This window comes from Emys orbicularis, chromosome 6 (assembly GCF_028017835.1).
Source record: "Emys orbicularis isolate rEmyOrb1 chromosome 6, rEmyOrb1.hap1, whole genome shotgun sequence".
NCBI lineage: Eukaryota > Metazoa > Chordata > Testudines > Emydidae > Emys > Emys orbicularis.
In genome coordinates, this window is record NC_088688.1 from 104,716,193 (window position 1) to 104,740,006 (window position 23,814).

General features: G+C 44.2%; 1 protein-coding gene across 2 annotated transcripts in view; it reads right to left on the minus strand.

The window, feature by feature from the left end:
- The window catches only part of ADAMTSL1 (ADAMTS like 1), a 688,426-nt gene that overhangs the window by 44,609 nt on the left and 620,003 nt on the right, over window positions 1–23,814 (minus strand). For both annotated transcript variants that reach the window (XM_065406494.1, XM_065406493.1), the window contains 2 exons: window positions 16,378–16,505; window positions 11,585–11,713 (listed from right to left, as the gene is read on the minus strand). In XM_065406494.1, coding sequence (XP_065262566.1) covers window positions 11,585–11,713; window positions 16,378–16,505 — 257 coding nt within the window. The remainder of the gene's footprint in view (window positions 1–11,584; window positions 11,714–16,377; window positions 16,506–23,814) is intronic.

A 23,814-nucleotide genomic window follows, 5' to 3' on the forward strand; every position in this document is an offset into this window, starting at 1 on the left:
CTCTACCTTTCACTGGACTTAGTTTATCCCTCACACAAAAGGCTGACTGGTATAAGTGACAAGCAGCGTGCTAATTCCGCTGCTCCTTTAGCTATATGATGTGCATATTCTGTTAAAGGCAATTTGGAGATCTTACAACAAAAACTAGTTTCCAGTGCTATGATGTTCTGAAATAGTGATACTTTTACGGACAGTGTTGTAGTGATAATGAGCAACCAAGGCTTAAAGAGAAAGCCAGGAGCCCAAAAGAAAACTCTTGCGTTTGAATGAAACACAGAGGGAAGAAACTTAGGGAAAAGTTGGAGGAATGAAGAACATAAAATACAAGGAAAAGAGAGAGTTTGCAAAAAATATTAAGTTGCCCCTTCTAATTTGGCCAGAGTCAGTAGTGACCAACACCAGATTTTTAAAACTGACCTCACTTTTAGCACCCAACATTATTTCCAGTTGTAACTGTGACCATTTTGATATCTAAGGGCCTGCCATGCAGATACAGTCAGGGCATTTGAATTTAGGACCTGAGCTGATGTAGTGGAAAGACTTCTATTGACATCTATATGATCTAAGTTGCACCCAGTAGTCATTATGTGAGTACAACTGAGCCCATAGACATTGAATCTTCAGACACAAAAAGGGTGCTTGAGTTACAGATGGGCTGCAGATCGCTTCCTAAAAGGCGCTGCCACCTGCAGGCTGCCTCGCAGGCTAATGGGTAGGAGTTGTTTCTCTTTGGCCTAGTCTACATGAGAAAATTAGGTCAGCATAATCACATCACTCAGGGGTGTGAAAAATCCATACCCCTGAGTGGTGTAGTTAAGGTGATTTAAGGACCCTGTTGACAGAAAAGGAAGTTATTCACCTTGTGCAGTAACGATTGTGCTTCGAGATGTGTCCCCCTATGGGTGCTCCACTGTAGGTGTATGTATGTCCCTGCGCTTCTGATCAGAGATGTTTGGTAGCAGTGTCCATTCAGCACACACATGTGCTCTCCCCTCCTCGAGGCTAATTAGTGCTGCGGGGGCGAATCACCTTCAGTTCCTTCTCTACCGCATAGTCCTTATCAAGAACTCCGAAGTAGAGGGGAGGAGGGAGGGTTGTGGAGCACCCATAGGACACACATCTTGAAGAACCATCATTACTGCACAAGGTGAGTGACTTCCTCTTCTTCTTCGAGTAGTGTCCCTACAGGTGCTCCACTGTAAGTGACTCCCGAGCAGTATCCCTAATGGGAGGTTGGGGCTTTGGAGTCCAGTCTGTTCCGGATGAGAATACGGTAGAGCCAAAGCTAGCATTGGAAGCAAAGTCTCCAATAATCGCATAGTGTTCTGTGAAGGTATGCACAGACGCCCAGGTGGCTGCTCTGCAGATTTCCAAGAGAGGGACATTCTTGAGGAAGGCGACAGAGGAGGAAACTGACCTTGTGGAGTGTGTGCAAATTCCAGATGGAGGTACTATAATGTGAACCTGCTAGCAGAGCTAATACAGTTTGAGACCCATTTTGAGAGCTTCTGGGCCAATACTGATGTGCCTTTAGACCTTTCCGCAATGGAAAGGAAGAGCTTGAGAGATTTCCTAAAAGTCTTCGTCCTGTCCAGGTAGATGGTCAGGGCTCTCCTAAAGTCTACCGTGTGCAGCATGGCCTCTGTTATTACGGTGAGGCTTGGGATAAAAGGCTGGGAGGTGAATTGGTTGGTTCATGTGAAACGATGAGGACACCTTGGGAATAAACTTTGGGTGTGGCTTCAGAATAACCTTGTCATGAAAGAATACTATAAAGAGGGTGTGCCATAAGTGCTGCTATTTCCCCTATTCTCCTCACTGAGGTGATGGCCACGAGAAATGCTGTCTTCATTGATATGTGTGTAAGCCAACAGGTGGCCATAGGTTCAAAGGACTGTCTAGTCAGGCTCTTTAAAACTAGATTCAGGTCCCATGTTGGAGTGGGGCATCTGGGTTGGGGAAACTGGTTCGTTATGCCCTTGAAGAATCTCTTTGTAGTTGGGTATGAGAAAACTGAATATCCCTCTACTTGTTGATGGAAAGTCGCGATGGCCACCAGGTGTACATTGAGCGAATGGAGGGATAGGCCTCACTTCTTGAGCGCCAGTATATAAGCTAACACTACAGGGAGAGTAGCAGATATTGGGATAATTTGCCTGGAGTCGCACCAAACCTGAAACCTGGTCCACTTTTGTAGATAAGTACGACAGGTAGCTGATTTCCTATTGTGTAGTAACACTTCCTGTACCTCCTTGGAGCAGGAGCTCTCTATGTGTTGGAACCATGAAGGAGCCAAGCCTTGAGCCAGAGTATCTGCAGGTTGGGATGGAGAGTGTGTCCTTTGTTCTGCGAGAGGAGGTAAGGAGTGGGTTGAAGAGAGATCAGTGGACATGTGAACATGTCGCCAGCTGTACCATGTCTATCTCGGCCAGTGTGAGCAATCAGTATAACATTTGCTTTTTCTCTTTTTATTTTCAACAGGACCTGCAACCACAGAGGGGGCAGGGGAAAGGTGTAAAGAAGGCTCTTGTCCCATGAAAAGAAGGAGAGCATCCCCTACTGAGTGCAGTCTAAGCCCAGCCCTGGAGCAGTAGTGTGGGAATTTCCTGTTCACGTAAGTAGCAAACAAATTTATTGCTGGCATCCCCCATTAACAGAATATGCTGTGAAGTACTGCTGGGTTCAGTTTCCACTCGTGGTTGTGTGAGAACTTGTGACTGAGACTCTCCGCTGTTGTATTCTGCACTCCTGGCAGTAGGTTGTTGATATTAGAACATTATGGCAAATGCACCAGTTCCAGAGCTTTAGTGCTTCTGTGCAGATGGAGGATGATCTGGCACCTCCCAGACGATTTGTGTGATGTTGTCTGTCATGACCTTTGTGTGTGTACCTCTGATCAGTGGGAGAATGTGAGCGCAAGTGTTCCTGACTGCCCTGAGTTCGAGGAGATTGATGTGGAGAATCACTTCCATGGGCAACCATTTGCCCTGAGTCGTGAGGTTGTTGAGGTGTGCTCAAAATTGTTCCCATTGTGATTCTGGGAGACAGGTCAATAGGGTGTTCAATTTGGTATAGTTCATATGTAGTCATACTTTGCTGTTAAGGCCTGGTAATTTGCAATTCTAAATTGCAGAGTAGCAGAAGAGTAGCCCTTTCATCAAAATAAGTCAAGGTGCTCCCAATCCCTATCCTAAGGGTCTGACTTGGAATGATGTTGCCAGCCATGGAAGTTCACTGCTACGATACTGCATCTACCACGATAGAATTAGGTGGAGAGTAGGAAAAAAGAAATTCCGTATCCCTGGGAGGTACATAATATTTTTTTTGGCCTGTTTGCATGTCGGTGTGGCCGATGCTGGCGTTTGCCATATAAATTCAGCTGGATCCAAAAGCGCCTCATTGATGGGAGGGCTATCCTGGAGGAGAATGATGTATGTGGAATATCCAGAAGCTTATGATGAGTGTCTTTTACCTCCTTGAGAGGTATTTGTAAGGTGTCTGCCACCTTTTTAGTCAGGTCTTGGAAGAATTTAAAATCATCTGCCATAGATAGTGGTTCATCTGGAGAGGAGGAAGAGATGTTAGTAAGTGGTGTAACCTCCTCCTCTAGTCTGACCTCCTGCTCCTCCAACATCTCCTGAGGAGGTTCTGAGGTTCTTGAGATGGTGGCTGAGGGGGAATGGCTCACAGTCTCTCGGTTGGTCATGCTAGATGCCAGGGAAGCATGATGCCTATAAGCTACCCACAGATCCCAATAGGGCCACTGGGGCAGTGGAAAAGGCATGGGTGATTGAGCCCATGCTTGGTCATACTACAAGGGTTGGCCATACCAAGAGTACGACTGGGCAGGCCCGCATTGATAGTGGAAGGAAGGATGATGAGAGTGGCAGGAGAGGACCTTCTCCTGGTCACTATCTGACGCTCCACTGGAAAACAATGAAGCCGATATGGAGAGTGGAGGTGCAAGACTTGGTGCCAGTGGTGATTCCTGGGCTCGAGATGTGCACGGTACCGGGGATCCGGTACCGATTAGAGAAGACACTGGTACCTCAGACAATGTGAGGTCCTTAGAGAAACTAAATTGCTGCAGTAGTTGGTACCATCAGTGGTTGCTCTTATTGAGTCGGCAGTACTGAGGGAACTGGCAATCTTGTCCGCATGGAGCAGTCCAATGATGGTTGTCTCGCAGCTGTCAGTATTGAGAATGTCCGTATCAATGCCACCTGCCCGAAAGTGGTACAGTCTCCACTTCATTCCCTGACCGGTGGTACCGCTGCTTTGGTGCCTGTGCCCATAGGGTCTTTAGGCATACAAGCGGTATCTGTTTCACTGGACCCACACGATCTGTGGGTAACGTGCTGAGACGCCTTCAGTGCTGTCGGTACTGAAGAGACCGAACATGCTGGAGATCTCCTCTCCTTGGTTTGGGGCTCACTATGAGGGCTCGAAGCTTTCTTTTTAATCTTACGTGGGGAGCCCAAGGATTTCTTTCTTGGTTCACTGGACTTGGAGGTAGAAGGCTGAGGAGAAGACTTATGTTGCCTGGGAGTCTCTGGGCATGGGACAGTTGCAGGCTGAAGAGCTCCCTCCATGAGCTTTGTTTCAGAGAAAAAAATCAAAGGAAACCCCCTGAGATTAAGAAGAAAAAAACACTAAAACAAGCTGGGAACGAATTTCTAAAGAAGTAAGGTATCTGTGAGTGGACTGCTAATTGCTCCATGTCTAGCCAGGGGCGGTTGAGAAGGAACTGAGGGTGGTTCGCCCACGCAGTGCTAATTAGCTTCGAGGCAGAGCATGAAGAGGGGAGATCACATGTGGGCCAAACGGACACTGCTACCAAAGCTCTCAGATCAGAAGCGCAGGGAAGCACATACACCTACAGTGGAGCACCCATAGGGACAAGAAGAAGAATTCTTTGTCAACCTAGCTACCCTGTCAGGGAGATAGATTACCTACACTGATGAGTTCTCCTGTTGTAAGGTAGCACTTCACGTGTAGATAAGCTCTTAGGCTCAGTGCCATAGGGATCCTGGGGTTGGCCACAATCACCTACCAAGTCTTTAAACACGCCCTGGCCTCTTAGGTGCAAAGTCCCATTAGTTAAAATGTTTTTCCAATAGGACATATAGTCCCAGTGGGGCAAACCCACAGCAGAGTCCTGGTGAAATGAGAGCAGAACTGGGTCCCACAGCTGCACATGCCTTGGGCCACATTCATCCTTGCTGTAACTCAGTCAAGGTGTTTCAAGCAGGAAGTTAGCCTCTTTTTAGAACTACTATAATTTTTAACTACTTTTAAAAACACCTATAATTCATTTCAGATCACAGAATTTGTCAGCATTTATGCCCCTAAAAGAAATTAAATCGCTATATAGAAACAGTTCCCCAGGCTCTAGTAATGGTCCCTTTCATTATCTCTTATTTTCGAAGAAACCAGGCTTATCAGCACCTGTCAGCAACCAGCCCCTATTCCTGTCTCCTGCCTGCAGCAGCTATAGCAAATGTCATAATTAAGCCTTGCAGCTAATATTTCTTTTCTGTGTATATTCATTCTGCTGCCCTGCAGACTTTCGTTAAAAGTATTTCTCTGCATGAGCCAGAGCTGCAAGTTGTGACCCTAGAAGCCCTCCATCATGGACAATTCAGAGCAGTGCCATCTGCACAAAGCTTCTAAGGATGAGGTGAATTGGGCTTTCAGTTGAAAGGAGAATGGCTCCAAGGCTGCTTTTTGGAGCAATTCTCCAATCGTTGTGCTACTGGCTGTGGTGCACCCCTGAGATTCATAGAGAAAAGAAATAAGGTTTTACAAACTTTGGGAAGTTTCTGCCTGCAGAGATTCCCGACATTGGCTTTGTAAATATCACTTTGACCTCTGATTCTCTCCTCTTACCTCCAATATTCTGCTTCCTTTCCCTCAATGTCTATAACAGGCTGTAGGATTAAATACTCTATATGAATTTAGTAGCACTGTCCAACCATTCCTTTGCCTCTAGCACGTCGAACAAGATGTTCTGGAGAGCTGCTCATGACACCTGGGGAACTGTGACATTACATTCTGCCATCAAGTTTGTCTACACTGGGAAAATACATTTTCTAACCAACACAATGTCACACATGATTTTCGCCTTAGAGTGGACCAGGGCAGTTGTGTTAAACCACAATCAGATAACTTAATCCTTGGCCACACTAAAGGCAAAACTGTATTTCATGTCATGCTAGTTTGCTGACATGTTTTCTAAGATGGTGCCTTTTCTCACTATAGACAAGGCAGCAGACAGAAATCATTTTGTTTCTATGGCCATGTCTACACTACAAAGTTAAGTCGATTTTATGTCAGTCGACATTGTGCCCCCGATTTAAGCAAGTCCATCTTGTGTGTCCCCACTGTGCTCATTGTGTTGGTGGAGTGCATCCTCACTAGCAGGGCTTGCATGGACACATGGAGCACTGCGCTGTGGGTAGCTATCCCACAGTGCATGTAGCCAAGTAGAATTTTGGCCTGGGCTTGCAATGCCATATGGGACTGTAGTGGGGCGGCTGCCCCACTCCCCGGAGAGAATGGGCTGCGGCAGGCCAGTGGGCCTGCGCAGACAGGGAGCCAATGGGAGAAGGGCTTACTGGGAGCCAATCAGGGCCCACATTGGAGGCAGCCAATCAGGGCCCGGCTCAGCCCTATAAGAAGGCTGCTCAGGGAGAGGAGAGTCAGTCTGTCCCAGGCCTTCGACAGGGGAAGGTCTGTCTCCAGGAGGGGAGGTTAGCACCTAGGACAGCGCAGTGCTGGGCAGGCCCTGGGGGAGCAGAAGCTAACTCCAGCCCGGTGTCTGCCAGGCTGCAGGCCCTGAGAGGAAGGGCCTAGCCGGTGCAAGGGGCCGTAGGGGAAGCGGCCCAGGGAAGTGGACAGACGAGGGGAGAGAAGGACAGTGAGGCTGCCGCCAGAGGGTCCCTGGGTCGGGACCCAGAGTAGAGGGCGGGCCTGGGTCCCCCCTTTCCTCCCTTGCAGTACACCCAGCCATCGGCCGTAGGGAGCAGCCATCATAGACCCGCCAGGTCCCTGACGAAAGGGATTAGACTCAAAGGGTGTGGTTGGATATGGTGGCTGGATAGTAGGACTGCTGATCAACCCCACACCGGAAGGGTGTGTGGATGGACTAAGGGGCACTGCCGGAGGGCAGTGGCTCGAAGAGGACGCCGCGAGCTTGGGAGCGACGCGGGTCCAGACACGCCAACTGAGGGCGAGATGACGGACTGGATACCACCAAGAGGGGGCGCTCCACTGGACAGAGCTAATTCCCGAGACAACCAGTAGGAGGCGCCAGGTGGTGAGTCTCAACTCCGTCACAGGGACCAAAACATTTGCGTGGATGGTTATGGGAACATGGTGTTAGCCTCCCATGATGCACTTACCTCCCTCCCTCCCTGAAATCAACAGCAAACAAAACCAAGCCTTTTTTGCACCTTTTTTCATAAGTCTGGGTTACCCATGCAGACACCATAGCACAATAAGCACGGACCATGCTCAGCTGTACACTCCGCCGCTAACTGCTTCTGTGAAGAGATGGGCTCCAGGGTTAAAAATAGTTCTTGGCTGTTGGGGAGAATGGATCCTCCGCTTGCCTGCCTCACATTCTCCTCCTCCTCGTTGTTGCTCGAGGTCGACCGGGGTTCCTGGGAGGTATCCACGGAGCGTTTTGGGGTAGTGGTGGGGTTGTCACTGAGAATCGCATGCAGCTCCTCATAAAAGCGGCATGTCTGTGGGGCAGAACCAGAATGACCGTTTGCCTCCCTTGTCTTCTGGTACGCTTCCTGAAGCTCCTTTATTTTCACGTGGCACTGCTGTGTGTCCCTGTTGTAGCCCTCCTCCCCCCTGCCCCGCACGATTTTGGCATAGATGTCAGCGTTTCTTCTGCTGGATCGGAGCTCTGCCTGTACAGACTCTTCTCCCCACACAGCAATAAGATCCATCATCTCCTGGGTAATCCATGCTGAAGCGCGTTTGTGGCCTTGAGTCTCCATGATCAGCTGGAAAGTTCTCCACAATGATCAAACAGGAAATGGTTCCTCAGAAGTAAAAGATACTGTGGCAACTTTGCACTGCCACATTCTCCTCCCTGGCAGCATCTCCACCAGTGTAGATTTGTCCTTTGGTTTATGCTGCTGGAATCCAATGTTAACTCAGGGTGAATTTGGCCACAGTTCCTTAACAGTATTCACCATCTGAATCAACGGCATTTCCTAGGTGCTGTTGCAAAGAGCCCGGCATCCAAAAAAGGGAAATCTATATGTCCATATTTAATTTGCTCTCTTTTATATTCCATCAATGCTGGTGGCCATGAAGGTGCTTTAGGAAAGTTAACAGAACCTTCCTTAGAAGGCATTGGGAATCAGTCTGATTGCAAGGGACTTTGGCATGAGAATGCTGCAGAATTACTGAGTTTAATCCTCCTTGAGCTGCCAGGAAGAGTAATACTGTAATTTTCTTTCGTTAATCCCAGAGACAGTAATTAATTATCTGGGATCCCATCCGAGTGTTGTACTCCACATGTCATTTGGACTGTTTTTATCCCCGCTGACCAGTACCACATGTACCTTGTTAATTTAAAGACAGGACAACGCAGTGCAAAGATGCGTCATGCACTCGTTACAGTCAGGAATTTTGGGGGAGGGGACTGGAAGGTGGGGTGGAAGAAGGAAAATTCAGACAGACTATCTTGTGGAGAGACATGCTGTTTCTCCATAGTTAAGATTGAAACAAATCTCCTGCCAGAAGGCAGATTTCCCTCCTCCTCCAATTTAGTCAAAAAGGAAGGAAACAATCAAACTTAGTACTTATCTTACATGGCCACAACAAACATTTCCTACCAACTTTGGTGTAGGTCAGAAAACTGGATTTTGTGTTAGTGGATCAGATCCTCCACCCCCATTCCAGCTGCTCTGCACTGTGAATAATTTTCAGGTATCCCTTACACAAAAGTCCCAGCATGGTTATACCACCTCTGTGCCACCCACTTCTGATCTCCCTGGTGTAGGGAGCATATTGCAGACTGGAGGGGGTATCGCCAAAGCACCCAGTGCTCCAGTGATGCCTGGATGACAGACTATTTCTTAGCGGGCTGTTACTGTCAGCATAATTTAATGATCACTCTACATCTGACCTATCAGTCCTCATCCTCAAAGGAAACCTGAACAACACTTTAAAAAGATGAGCCTGGGAACTTAAATTCATAACTTTGCTAGATACAAAAATCATGGTCTTAATAAAGATATTGGATTTATGGCTCATTACAAGCTAACCCACTAAACCACCATTTTGTCTTCTGACTACAAGGGTGTTAACAGACCACTTCACCTTGAATGGTCCCTTATAATATGTGCTAACTACTTATGTTAAACTACCTGTTCGTATTTATCTGTGACACTCTGGGTGGGTCTACACTGCAATTAAAAATCTGTGGCTGGCCCATGCCTCGGGTTTGCAGAGCTCAGGCTAAGGGGCTGTTTAATTGCGATGTAGATGTTCGGGCTCAGACTGGAGCCTGGGCTCTAGAACCACGTGATTCCCAGGGTCCCAGAGCTTGGGCTACAGCCTGAGTCCAAATGTCTACGCCACAATTAAATAGCCCCTTAGCCTGAGCCTGAGCACGGGCCAGCCACAGGTGTCTAACTGCAGTGTAGACATACCCTCATACCTTTCCCAGACCTGAGAAAGAGCTCTTTGTATCTCAAAAGCTTGTCTCTCTCACCAACAAAATTTGATTCAATAAAAGATATTACCTCACCTACCTTGCCAGCATAATTTAGAGTAGTTCTGAGCAGCTCAGTGTGTCCAAAGAATCTGGCCTATTGTATCTGATATCGTAAAGTCCCCTCTTTAAAAAATTATTCCAATGTCTTATATTATATATATATATATAGTTGTATACAAAAATACCTGTCCAGAGTAGCAAAGTATGCAAATGTGCACATAAAATTATGTTTATAAATTTATAAATTCTATGCCAATTTGGGAATTTTACTCCTACCCCCAGGCAGGTAGTGGCTGGCTTCTATCCTGAAGCATGAGAGCTGAGATTCCTTACACATTTTTTATTCTACCTTGTGTATCAGTGACCTCTTCTATTTTTTTTTCCCATTTACATATACAAATGCATGGGTTCCCTGTTGAATTTGTCATTGATTTTAATTATATACTGCAGTTATTCTTGTATATAATATTATATACAAGTGTATAATTAAAATCAATGACAAATTCAACAGGGAACCCATGCATTTGTATATGTAAATGGGGAAAAAAAATAGAAGAGGTCACTGATACACAAGGTAGAATAAAAAATGTGTAATTCAGGAATTACAGCCACTACCTGCCTGGGGGTAGGAATAAAATTCCCAAATTGGCATAGAATCACAGAAATGCAGGGCTTGGAGAAGATCTCAGGAGAACATCTGTTCCAGCCTCCTGTAAATCTAGACCATCCCTGACAGGTGTTTGTCTAAACTGTTCTTAAAAACCTCCAGAGATGGGGATTCCATCTCTCCCTTGGAAGTCTATTTCAGTGATCAGCTATCCTTATAGTTAGACAGCTTTACCTAATATCTTACCTAAAACTCCCTTGCTGCAGATTAAACCTATTACTACTTCTCCTACCTTCAGTGGACATGGAGAACAATTGATCACCATCCTCTTTATAACAATCCTGAAAATATTTGAATAACTTATCAAGCCCCCCCCCCCCTCTTCTTTTCTCAAATATACCCAGTTTTTTCAACTTTTCCTCATCGGTCAGATTTTCTAAGCCTTTTATCATTTTTGTTGATCTACTCTGGACTTAAAGTGTTCCACCCAGAACTGGACACTGTACTCCAGTCTGAGGTCTCACCACTTCCAAGAATAGCAGGACAACTACCTTCCATGTCTTACATATGACACTCCTGTTAATACACCCAAGAATGATATTAGTCTTTTTCGCAACTACATCAAGTTGTTGACTCATATTCAATTTGCGATCCTCCATAACCCCAGATCCTTTTCAGCAGTACTATTGCCTAGCCAGTTAATCCCATTTTGTAGTTGTGCATTTGATTTTTCCTGCCCAAGTGTAATAATTTGAACTTGTCTTTATTAAATTTCATCTTGTTGATTTCGGAGCAGTTCTACAATTTGTTAAGATCACTTTGGATTCTAATAATATCCCCCAAAGTGCTAGCAACCCTTCTCAGCATAGTGTCACCTGCACATTTTATAAGCATACTCTCCACTCCATTATCCAAGTCATTAATGAAAATATTGAATAGTTCCAGGATGCCCACCAATTCTCCATTACAGGGATTTTACACTTTCATCTGAAGTAGTTGTTATTGACCACTATTGGAGACAGAATACCAGGGTAAATGGACCACTGATCTGACATGGGATGACAACTCCAGTGCTCCCATAGTATGAAAGCAAAGAAAATTTTTGCCTGAGACCCAACAATCTGAAACAATGGCACCTGTACACAGACACAGACATGCCAAGGAACTTCAGAGGAAATCTATAGCTAAAAACACACTTGGTACCTGCTAGCTATAAGGACCGAGCTGTCTCTCACCTGCAACTTGGCAGCTAATGGTAACATTTGCACCTTGGATTGTTTTCACTGTGCTTCCAATGTCAACCGTCACAGCGGAGGACTCTGTGTTGATCAGCGTAGCTCTCGATGCCTTGATCAGTGGTTTTCCTGTGCCATGGTTCACAAAGCAAAGTACATGGTAGTCACAAAGGGAAGACTGTGAACAATATGCTTGGTATAGAAATACAAATGGCTGATGTAGGACAGCTGCCTGCCAGCATATGATGCTGGAGTATGAGTGATGCAGGCAACCTGCTCTCGGCCTTTACTATATTATGCAGGAGTTGCTCAATTTCATAGTTGATGTTGCTTTGAAAAAAATCACTTAAAGCAGTGAATGAATAGCATTAAAGTCATGCCAGCACATCTGAGAACCAGCTGAACCAATAAACAGCAATGCAACTGGAGCTGCAGCAAGCTGTTCACCTGATATTGCAAGGCAGACAGTACCACTTGCCAAGGACCAAACATAGGACAAAGCCCCCAAAGGGTGGATACGGGCTCTTTAGCAGTGTAGGAGGCTTAGAACAACATGTGATCCATTTCTTTAACATCAGTCATATTTTCCATAAACTCCATTTTAGGTGCACAAAATAATCGATAATAACAGAAGCGAGATCAGTAGTTCTGCACAGGAGCAAGGTAAATGTGCCAAAAACTGACAGTCAAAGGTTCTAGCCCTTGACTGCTGCCCTTCTGTTTAACTATGGCGTTGTGCATTATGTTGCTCTGGGACATTCTCGTAACGTATGACATGGTGGCACCCTAAATGCAAACAGAGGGCAGCTGGCAGAAGAGAGAGAAGGGCAGCCTATGCAGCAAGCCCAGCACGTAGAAAGCTGGGCCCAACAGGGACTAAGATGCAATGGCAGCTAGTAGTGTGACTGTAAGAGTGGCCTGGGAGCAGCCGGTGGTGGAGGTGAGTGCGATGTGTGTGATGGTGTGAGGGTTGGTACAACAGCATGACCGTGAAGGTGGAGGGGCAGCAGGGGAAGTGTGTGTATTGATGTGTGCATGGGGCCATAGGTGTGTTTGAGAGTAGCGGCGTGAGAGCTGTATGACAGTGACACGAGTGCAGGGAAGCAGCAGCATGTGTCTCTGCATTAAATGGGACTTGGAGTTGGTATGGGTCAGTGCCAGGTTTAGGCAATCTGGGGCTCTAGACACAGCAGCATGTGGAGCCTTGGCCCTGTATTTTGGCCCACTGCTTTGGGGATTGCAGTGGCCACCCATACAACGGCAGTCTGATGGGGGCCCACTACTGCTATATGTTACATGGGCTGGGCCTCCTCTCTCTGTTTTCAGGAGGCCTGGGTCCATCTTAGTGGAGGGAGAACTCCCCCAACCAAACAGATGAGGGGAGGGAGTGTCTGTGTGGTCCCTGTTGACACTTCTGTAGATCCATGACAGGATGGTAACAGCAAAATCCATCCCTCTTGGGTGATGGCAGTAAGGGACCGAGCTGTGGGGTTCAAAGTTAACGACCCATTAAAATGGAAATTTCAAACCTCTCAGAGCTATTTTTTGGGCTGTCTGCATGCTCAGGCAGATGACATCGCCTCAGTTATACCTGACTTACATTTTCCAACTCATCTTCACCACCATAAGGGCTGGAAATGTTTTTATAAATGAAAGCTTAGATTGTGACAACATCATGCAACTTCAGGGGCCAGGGCCTTAGGCTTGTGCCTATATTACTTATGACTTAATCTGGCTGTAAATCTGCAATGGCAGCAGAGGAGGAAACTGGCCTAAAAAGCCTGAGTGGAGGTAAGAAGGGGAGGGAGAAAGAGTTCAGCTTGTTTTGGTTGGATGGATGATTTTGCTCAAACTGTTTCAATTGCCCCTAATTAAAATCCATAAACTGCCATGTGGATTTAGAGTATTTCCAGGACTGTTAAAAGCACTTTTTATATGGAGTTGCTAGTGTATCAATCCATCTATCCATCAACCTACCGTGTCTATCATGTGAATGGAATATCCAGCAACAAATGTTTCGCTTCACTGATGAAATGCTCACAAAGTTCTGATGTTTTAATGTAACTACTAAATCATAAAAGAAGTAAAGAGACCTCAAATAGCAACTCAGCTTTTATTTTCCCAGTGGGGGTTTCATGATCTCTTCATTAGATTAAAGATCTGTCAACTGTTCAACCAATAAAAAGTAGCAAACCACTCCAAAAATGGAAGCACATTTTCAGTGTCTCTCTGCACATGCTAAATTCATCAGTGAGGCCAAGTCCTTCATTTTTAATGAGATAAGCTTTCCCCACATTTCCCAGTTCCTCTGAAGAAGCTCTCTGGCCTCCAATGCATTTGGGAAAACACTTCTTTTGTGCCAAAAAGTTTTGTTGCATTGTTTCAAAAACTGCCCATTATCTCATCCGTACAACTGGGGATCATCTTGCAAAGTGCTGGCGGAAGATGAAGATGCACAGCACCTTACAGGAGGAGCTCAGGGGCCACCAAGATCACGTCCAGGAAGTCTGCAGTTGATAATTCACCTCAGAAAGTTGACCAAAGTCTTGAATAATCCATTACCTCAAAAGAGCTGCTGGGTCTGTAAAATCCCGCGTGCATGTCAGAGTCTGTGTGGACACTACTATAGCTTGAGATCCATTTGTCTCCATAAATTGCCTGGGATGAAAACTGATTTGACCGTAGAGGCTTCCTAATTATCCCACAAGGAATTCACCCATCAGGACTATAAGGACTGTAAAGCCTCTTTATCACTATGCAACTTCCTAAAGATGCCATTTTAAAATTGCATGTTAAATTCATCTCTGATGTAACTCTAGAATTACACTAAGCATGAACTTTGTCTAATATTTTACAATATAGTATCAATACAAAATTTAGGGCCTTGCACCAGTTTTACAGTGGCATAACTCCAGATTTACATAGGAGTAGATGAGAGTAAAATCAGGCCCTTTGTTTTTGCTAACTTTAAATGTTTAATTAAAATATTATTTTAGTTCTGATTTAGCTCTTCCCTTGTCCCTGCAAGGGATCCAGCTGCTTCTACTCCATGGGGTAGGTGGGGTGTCTTTTCAACCAATCTTATTAATTAAATAAAAGAGCTGCTTTCAGCCCAGGCCATGTCTCTCCTAGTGCTCCCTTGCTCTAGAGTCAGCCTGTGTTCTGTGTTGAAACGCTCACTCACAAGTCCAATGATGCACCTCTGCCTCTCTAGTCAGCACACCCACCGCTGAATATTATTACTTACATAGACACATACTGGGGAGCTGCAGCAGTGAAACACGAGTGAGCTATACTGTCAGATATGGAATTTCAAACTACTTATTGGTAGTTTTACTAATATGTTTTCTTCGGCCCCCCTCTTTCCCATTAAAAAACACATTACACTTCCCCTTGACCTCTTTGTCTTGTTATAACCCCTGAGCTTTGAGTGTCCCTCCTTCCTACTCCCCACTCCCCATCCTTTGCATCCATTCCCCATTCACCCTCTTGCTGCTTTGGCTTTCTCCTCATCCTCCTGCTGTGGCTCTGAACCTGCTGAAACCCTCTGCGGAGACAAGCACAATCTTACAATTCCCTTGTTTTTCCCCAGGGAGGTTTTTATTAGTATTGATGCCTAAATGAACAAAGAATATTTAGTTTGGTGTGGAACTGAACCATTACTGGATACATATGAAGCAGAAAGTTAATCCTTTATGAATCTTTATTTCTCAGTGGGTGGAAGAATGTCAGTCATACTTTGGTGAGAAGAGGTTAGAAAGGACATAGGGCTTGCTTCTGAAAAGTGCCGAGCGCTCTGGTCCCAACCCAGCGAAGCACTTAAGCACTTGCTTAACTTTATCTACTTGAACATTCCCCTTGACTTCAACAAGACCGTTCAACAAGGTTTAAAGTCATGGTTTATGTGCTTAGCTGGATTGGGACTAGAGTGCTCAGCGACTACAGGATGGAGCCAATAGTAACTAGAGCCCCACAGGATGCATGCTGTACAAGGGTGGTGAGAAAACCACTGACGATTTGAAATAGTCACTGAAAATGCACATATTTTATAAATGAAAGCTCTCTACATAATTTGAAGCTTGAGCCTGGGACGTGGCCTGCGGCTGTCCAAAATCCTGGATATTATCTGTCCGGCCTCAACATATATCTTCCCTCAAATCTAGCTCATTCACTGGGGCACCCCAGCTAACAGAGCAATTTCCAGTGGAACAAAGTGGATTGACGTTATTTCCATACAGACACGAGAGGGAATAACTTATGTTGTCCATTTTGACATTCGGCTTAAGAGATTCCATGTTTTTAGTCACACAAGGTTTGGAAGGAGGAAATGTTTTGGGGCCTAAGCACCACAGAGACTGCCTGTCTCCTCTGGTGTTCCCAGGGTAGTTGAGATTGTCCAAGCTGCTCAGGCTGCCACCCCCAAGTTTAATTATGCACATGGGGAAGAGGAGCTAGCGGCAGAGTGCTCTGGGTGTGGGAACTTGTACAACTGTGGAATGCATTTCCAGTCTCAGTTTGCTATAGCTGGAACCTGCTGATCTTCAGACCACGCTGCAAAGCCTATTTGTCTTTCCAAGGTTTTTCTGGAAGGGAGGGATAAATTGTTAGGTGGGGGTTGAGGGAGAGTTTGGGGATTATTTTGGTGAGCTTTGGAGAGTTTTATTATTGTTTTTAGGATTTTGCAATTTGTGTTTTAGTTACATAATATCTGAATGCACGTACCCATCTGTACTTGATAATAACATACCAGTAGCAGAAAGAGTTCTGTATAATTGATATAACTTTTCCGTTACCTGCTAAAGTGACCGCAATGGAGACAGAGTCAGATCCCAAAGCATTAGTTGCATTGCAGGTGTAGAAACCCACATCAGCTTCCACTGGTGCTAGAATCTGCAAAGAGTCATCTGGCTGAAGGAGTATCCTGGAGCAACAGAGAAATACAGAAGCGAAGGTCTCAGCAAGTCTGTGTGAAAACACTTTCGCAAGGATTTAAGAGTTATGTTTAAAGAGACACAGAATGACAAGTAAATTACACAGTTTCCTCACATTTTGGGCCTGCAGATTTTGTTTAAATAAAGAAGTAAAGTTATGAAAATCAAGGGTTAAACATCTTATGTGGCTATTGTGATTACATGCAGGTTAATTTCATTCTCAACCCTGCTGCAACAGGTTGCTGATGGAAGAGGCAGAATGGTCCAAAGGCTAGGGCACTAGTCTAGGACTTGGAAAAGTGGGGTCTCCACTCTGTCACAGACTTCCTGTGTGATCTTGGGCAAGCCCTTAGCTTCTCTGTGCCTCAGTTACCCACCTGTAAAAAGGGGATAATAGCACTGCCTTATGTCCCGGGGAATAGTGAGGATAAATACATTAAAGGTTGTTTGGTACTCAGATACTATGGTACTGTAGGCCAGGTAAGTACCTTAGCTAAACAGGAGCTAGCTAGCTAGATTAGTTAGACATGCCTTGGAGTGTGGGGCAGGTGTAGCATGTGAGAACAGCTAGCTGCACTTTTTGGACTGGTTTCAGTATGAAAGCTCTCTTTCATTTGTCTGTATTGGACAATGAATCTGGTGATTCCTGAAGACCAATCAGCAGCAAATTATGGGTCTGATTCTCCACTGATTTAAGAGGGATCAGGATCACGCCCTATACCATAAATAACTGAAACATTGAGAATGATTCAATTGATTTTAAAGAAAAAGGTACCTTCACAACTGGAATGTAAAATACAATTTGTTTAAACTCTCTTACACGGAAATCTTCAACGCTACCATTACTTAAGTAAATCAATTCACACAAAGAGCAGGACTCCAGTCCATGGCCTATACTGGTAATAACTACAAAGGCTTTCTAACCCTTTTATATTTTCCAGTCTTTATTACAGGTCACATTTTAAAATAATTACCAGATTTTCTACAAATTATTTACCCCACCTTTTAACAACACTGCACAATAAGGTGGTACATATTTTTATTCATTCAAATTTTAACATCAAATTTTGCTTCTTACAAACTATCTCACCAAAATGATATAAATTGGGGATAACTGAGAGGCTTGAGGCACTGCTAAACTGCTACAGTAATTGCACTTTAAAATACTAATATAGTTTTTAGAGTGATTCCAGATTCCAGCAATATTCACCATTTTAAGTTTTGGGACTCTCTCTCAAATGGGTAGTAACTTTTAAAATGGAATGAACCTCTATAATTAGTTAGAGTTTGTTTTTTGGTGGCGTCTGGATGCCTCAAGTGAAACTGAAACCCTATTGTGCTAGGCACTGTACAAAATCATAGCCAGAGACAGTCCCTGTCTCAAAGCGCTTACATTCTAAAGAGACAAGATAAACAGAGGGTGGAAGTGGAAATGGAGGCATCACTATTGCCAATGCCACGTCTTCAAAAGTTATGATTCTGGAGGTCCTAACTCATAAGTTTAGCTTGTAAATCAGGAGGTTTTAAAAATAATACATTTGGGGTTCTCTTTATTTTCTGTGTCTTTTTGGAGCTTTTTGAAGTCACATTGTCAAGCTTTTCTCTGAAATAGTGGGGAATAGAACCTGCTTTAGAAAAAAAGAAAACAAGAAAAGAAAACAGATTCCCCCATAATCAAAGGGCCTTCAACATTGGGGCTTTAAGGAAAACACTGAACATTGAGAGACCTGTGATTAAAAATTGTGAGAGTTGACAACACTGAGCACAGAGAGGTGAAGTGAGTTGACCCAGGCCAGAGAGTAAGGCAGTGGCAGAGGTGGAAACAGACTCCAAGTCACCCTGACGTACACTGTGTAACTTTGTATGAACTGAGAGCACTAAAGCTTGGTTCTACACCCTCTAAACTAGTTTTACATCAGTGTAACTCCACTGACTCCTGATTTATGCTGTGTAAGTGAGATCAAAATGGGCCCTGAGAGTTCAACCAGCATGTATATCAAATGTCCTCAACTGCAGCACTATGTATTTCCTGTTAAGGTAGGAATACAGAACCTACTTCCATTCAGTCGTAGATTTAACTAATGACAAAACCTAATGACAAATTTGCTTTATTCACCAGAAACTTTCAGCAGCTGTTCTGCATAAAACCCTTAGCCAGGATGGAGATTAACACAGACAAGGGTGGGAGTGGGAGTGGGAAGAGAGATGGAAGGAAAAAGCCCATCCAAGTCATGCAATCAAAGTCTGATCCACTAACCCTGAGCTGATGAGAGTTTTCTTTCTTGAATGAAAACTGCTGTCTCAAGGACCACAAGGCTAGGGATATTTGATCCTGCTCAACACCATGGGTGGTAGCTCTCTAAAACAAACCAGATTCAGGCCACCCATTGAATTCTATTAGGATCTGAGAGGAGTCTGATTTCCTTTAAAACCCATTTTTAAAAAAATAATCACAATAATAAAGATTCAACTTGTGCCAACCATGTCTTGCAAGTGCTTAGTGAAATGCAGAGTCATTTACAAGCCAAAAATGTTATTCATATTTAAATTGCTGACATGCTTGTGTAGCAAAAGAAAACAAGAGTTGATAGAAGCCCCTCCTTCAGATTTAAGGATTGTTTTATCTCTTAAAAACCTGTGAATTTAAGGGGCAAATTTTCAGTGAGCCGGTGAGATCGTGCCAGCAATATTTGCATATGCAAACAGCTGTGCATGCAAAAATTTGGTAGTTAGAGGTCCATTGGTTCAATCTGCACATAAAAAGGACTTTAAACCCACAAGACTTCGCAATTTTTTCCCCAGTAGCATCCTTCCAAATAACAACAAAGAAATGGCTTAACTTTGCTTTCGGGGATATATCAAAGAATCCAGACAACAGCAAAGCAAACACATTAGTACTAAGCCTTGTGTTGATGTCAAAATGAAAAACACTTGATGGTGATGAATAACGGGTATCCTTGTATCCATCATATTTAATCGTGGCTGATTTAACTGGTTTAAGCATTTCAGCTGACTCCTGATGAGCCTTCCTGGGCTAAAAATTTGTATGTTACACACCCACTCACCCCACAAATATAGACTATGGGCTTTCTATAAACAGACAGACTGATTGATCCCTAGGGTTAAAGCAACACACACTTTTTTTTAAACAGATAGGAATCTTTTCTAAAAAGTCTATATCACCATCAGGGTAGGAATACATTTCTTTAATTTAGCTGGTTCTGGTTTTAATGCTACTATAGTGCTGGTACAACAGTTGATTAACTCTGGGTGTTTCCAATCTGTTTTGGGGTGAAGACAAAAACATAAGGGGCTAGATCCTCAGCTGTTGTAAATTGGCTCCATTGACATCAATGTAGCTGATGATCCAGCTCAAGTCCTTTTAGGAACAGGAAAAGGCCAACTGAGTTCAACACACTTGCCTTTAAAAAAAAAATCTGCTTCATTTAACCTTCTGGCTTTTTCAGCATGTCTCTCAATCCCCTCCTTCTCCAGAATAAATCTAAGTTTCTCTTGAATTCATTAACACTTTTTGCTTCAATTGCTTTCCTTGGAAACTTCTTCCACATTATTATCCTTTGCATGAAACCATTCTGCCCTGAGATTCCTATTTACTCCTAGTCTCCTGTTTTTATTGTTAGGTTTTGAGTGTCTTATCTGTTGTGAAAAAATACCTACCAGATGTAACAATCCTTTTTATAACCTGTAACATGTCAAAAACTGTTTTTCCCTATGAAAATAACCCAGCTCCCTTCACATTTTAATCTGTCTGATCTTGGTTGCCCTACACTGCATCATCTCCAAGAAAATATATTTTGAGCCATACTGACTAATTCTGTAGTTCAGATGGCATCTAACAAATGCCTAATATAGAAACTCCTCATTCTCAGGTTCCCGTATTCAAAGGGTTCCTACCATTGGAAATTAGAGAATATTTGGAACACAAGATACTTTTTATAAAGTTACTGAAGCTAGAGCAATTGAGCAATTCATAACCTCTTACAAAGATCTGTATTCCTCAGATTTGATTTCTAAAATAGCTAATCTGAATACCTTCTTTGCCTATATTAACTTTTCATAATTTATAAAAGGCCCAGGTGCTAGAATTTGCACTTTCCCCCTCTGAAACTGAGTTGGCTCTGAATAGTGGATGAAGCTAGACAGAACACATGATGGTGTCAGCCTGGGTAACACTTCTTTTAATACTATAGTGTAAAAATTGACAATGTAAAGTCAAGGATCAGAATTCCTGCAAGTGCCATCAAACATATTTGTCCAGCCACTGAAACTTTTTACGATGCATGTTTATTTTGCATGAGCAAATAAAGAACAACACCACTGCTCTTATTTTTTTTGGCCTGTCCAGTATACAGATAGAAGTAGAACTATATATTAGTAATCATGTATGCTTTTGGGTTGACTAGGTGGCTTGTTGGGCTATGTAATGGGTTATAAAGTCTTCCATTGGAAGGTCATTGGTTCAAATTGAGCCCATATCATACAGGCTATTACCCTCTGACCCCACTGAGGATTACCAAAAGAAACTACATCATCTGCTCAAGAAACTCCCTAAAGAAACACAGGAACAAATCTACACTGACACACCCCTAGAGCCCCGACCAGGGGTATTCTACCTGCTACCCAAAATTCATAAACCTGGGAATCCTGGATGCCCCATCATCTCAGAGATTGGCATCCTGACAGCAGGATTATCTGCCTCAGGCCCTACGCTACCAGCACTCCCAGCTATCTTCGAGACACCACTGACTTCCTGAGAAAACTACAATCCTTTGGTGATCTTCCAGAAAACACCATTCTAGCCACTATGGATGTAGAAGCCTTCTACACCAACATTCCACACAAAGATGGACTACAAGCCATCAAGAATAGCATCCCCGATACCATCACGGCAAACCTGGTGGCTGAACTTTGTGACTTTGTCCTCACCCACAACTATTTCAGATTTGGGGACAATTTATACCTTCAAGTCAGCGGGACTGCTATGGGTACCCGCATGGCCCCTCAGTATGCCAACATTTTTATGGCTGACTTAGAACAATGCTTCCTCAGCTCTCGTCCCCTTACGCCCCTACTCTACTTGTGCTACACTGATGACATCATCATCATCTGGACCCATGGGAAGGAGGCCCTTGAGGAATTCCACCAAGATTTCAATGATTTCCACCCAACCATCAACCTCAGCCTGGACCAGTCCACACAAGAGGTCCACTTCCTAGACACTACAGTGCTAATAAGCGATGGTCACATAAACACCGCCCTATGCCGGAAACCTACTGACCGCTATACTTACCTACACGCCTCCAGCTTTCATCCAGACCACATCACACGATCCATTGTCTAACAGCCAAGCTCTAAGATACAACCGCATTTGCTCCAATCCCTCAGACAGAGACAAACACCTACAGAATCTCTATTAAGCGTTCTTAAAATTACAATACCCACCTGGTGAAGTGAAGAAACAGACTGACAGAGCCAGAAGGGTACCGAGAAGTCACCTACTACAAGACAGGACCAAGAAAGAAAGTAACAGAACGCCACTAGCCGTCACCTACAGCCCCCAACTAAAACCTCTCCAGCGCATCATCAAGGATCTACATCCTATCCTGAAGGACGATCCCTCACTCTCACAGACCTTGGGAAATAGGCCAGTCCTCGCTTACAGACAGCCCCCCAACCTGAAGCAAATACTCACCAGCAACTACACACCACACAACAAAAACACCAACCCAGGAACCAAACCCTGTTACAAACCCCGGTGCCAACTCTGTCCACACATCTATTCAAGGGACACCATCATAGGTCCTAACCACATCAGCCACACCATCTGGGGCTCGTTCATCTGCACATCTACCAATGTGATATATGCCATCATGTGCCAGCAATGCCCCTCTGACATGTACATTGGCCAAACCGGAAAGTCTCTACGCAAAAGAATAAATGGATACAAATCTGACATCAGGAATCACAACATTTAAAAACCAGTACGAGAACACTTCAGTCTCTCTGGTCACTCAACAGACCTAAAAGTGGCAATTCTTCAACAACAAAAACTTCAAAAACAGACTCCAACGTGAAGCTGCAGAACTGGAATTAATTTGAAAATTGGATACCATCAGATTAGGCCTGAATAAAGACTGGGAGTGGTTGGGTCATTACAAAACCTAAACTTAATTTCCCCAATACTAATTTCTCCCTACTGTTACTCACGCCTTCTTGTCAACTGTCTGTAATGGGCCACTCTCTTACCACTTCAAAAGTTATTTTTCCTCCCTTGGTATCCTGCTGTTAATTGATTTATATCTCGTTAGACTGACCTCACACTTGGTAAAGCAACCCCCATCCTTTCATGTATTTATACCAGCTCCTGTATTTTTCACTTTATGCATCCGATGAAGTGGGTTTTAGCCCATGAAAGCTTATGCCCAAATAAATTTGTTAGTCTCTAAGGTGCCACAAGGACTCCTCGTTGTTTTTACCATTATTCATGAGCGTTAATTGCCAACAGTGTGCTTGGTGCTGTGCAGGACACAGGAAAAGACTCAGCCCCTGACACAGGAGCATACAATCTAAATACACAGACAAACCAAATCACCACGGTCAAGAGCCTCTCTCTTCAATGCTGATGCAGGAAGCAGTATCCACATTCTTTTTCTCCTTCCCTTCCGCCTGGGAGGTTGGCTGGCAAATTAATTTCCTCTCCCTTGTGTGGTCAGCAGAGCATGAAGAGGACAGACTGCAGAAACTCAGGCATACCTACTGGCTACATGCAGGCTGCCTTGTCACTCCTTATGGAAAACATCACTTTTGTTCTGATTTACACAGGTGATTGGCAGCTAGCAAGTGGCTATTTAGCCAAGAAAGGAATGCTGCTTTGAAGCACCTTGCAACTCATCTGTGGCCTGATTTTCAAATGTGCTGTGGTCGCTCAGCTACCACTAACTTCAAAGTTATTGGTCCTCAACACACCGGAAAATCAGGGCACTGGCATTTAGAACTTCTCCCACCCCAGTCTGGAGGGAAGATCAAGGGCGGGGGGCAGGATGACAAAATGAGCACTGCCTGCCTGGGTGTCTGAAGTACAGCTGCCAAATGGTACCATGGGCCACCAAATAACTGCACGCCCCTAGGAGCAGTTCTGATAATATGTTTGAGCATGTGTAGTAAGTAGTCTGTTGCCAGCCTATCCAGAATGATAGCATATCATTTGATGCTATTTTAGCCAAGTAGAATGGAAAAAAATTGAAAAGCATAATATAGACTATTGCCAGGTGTCCAGTT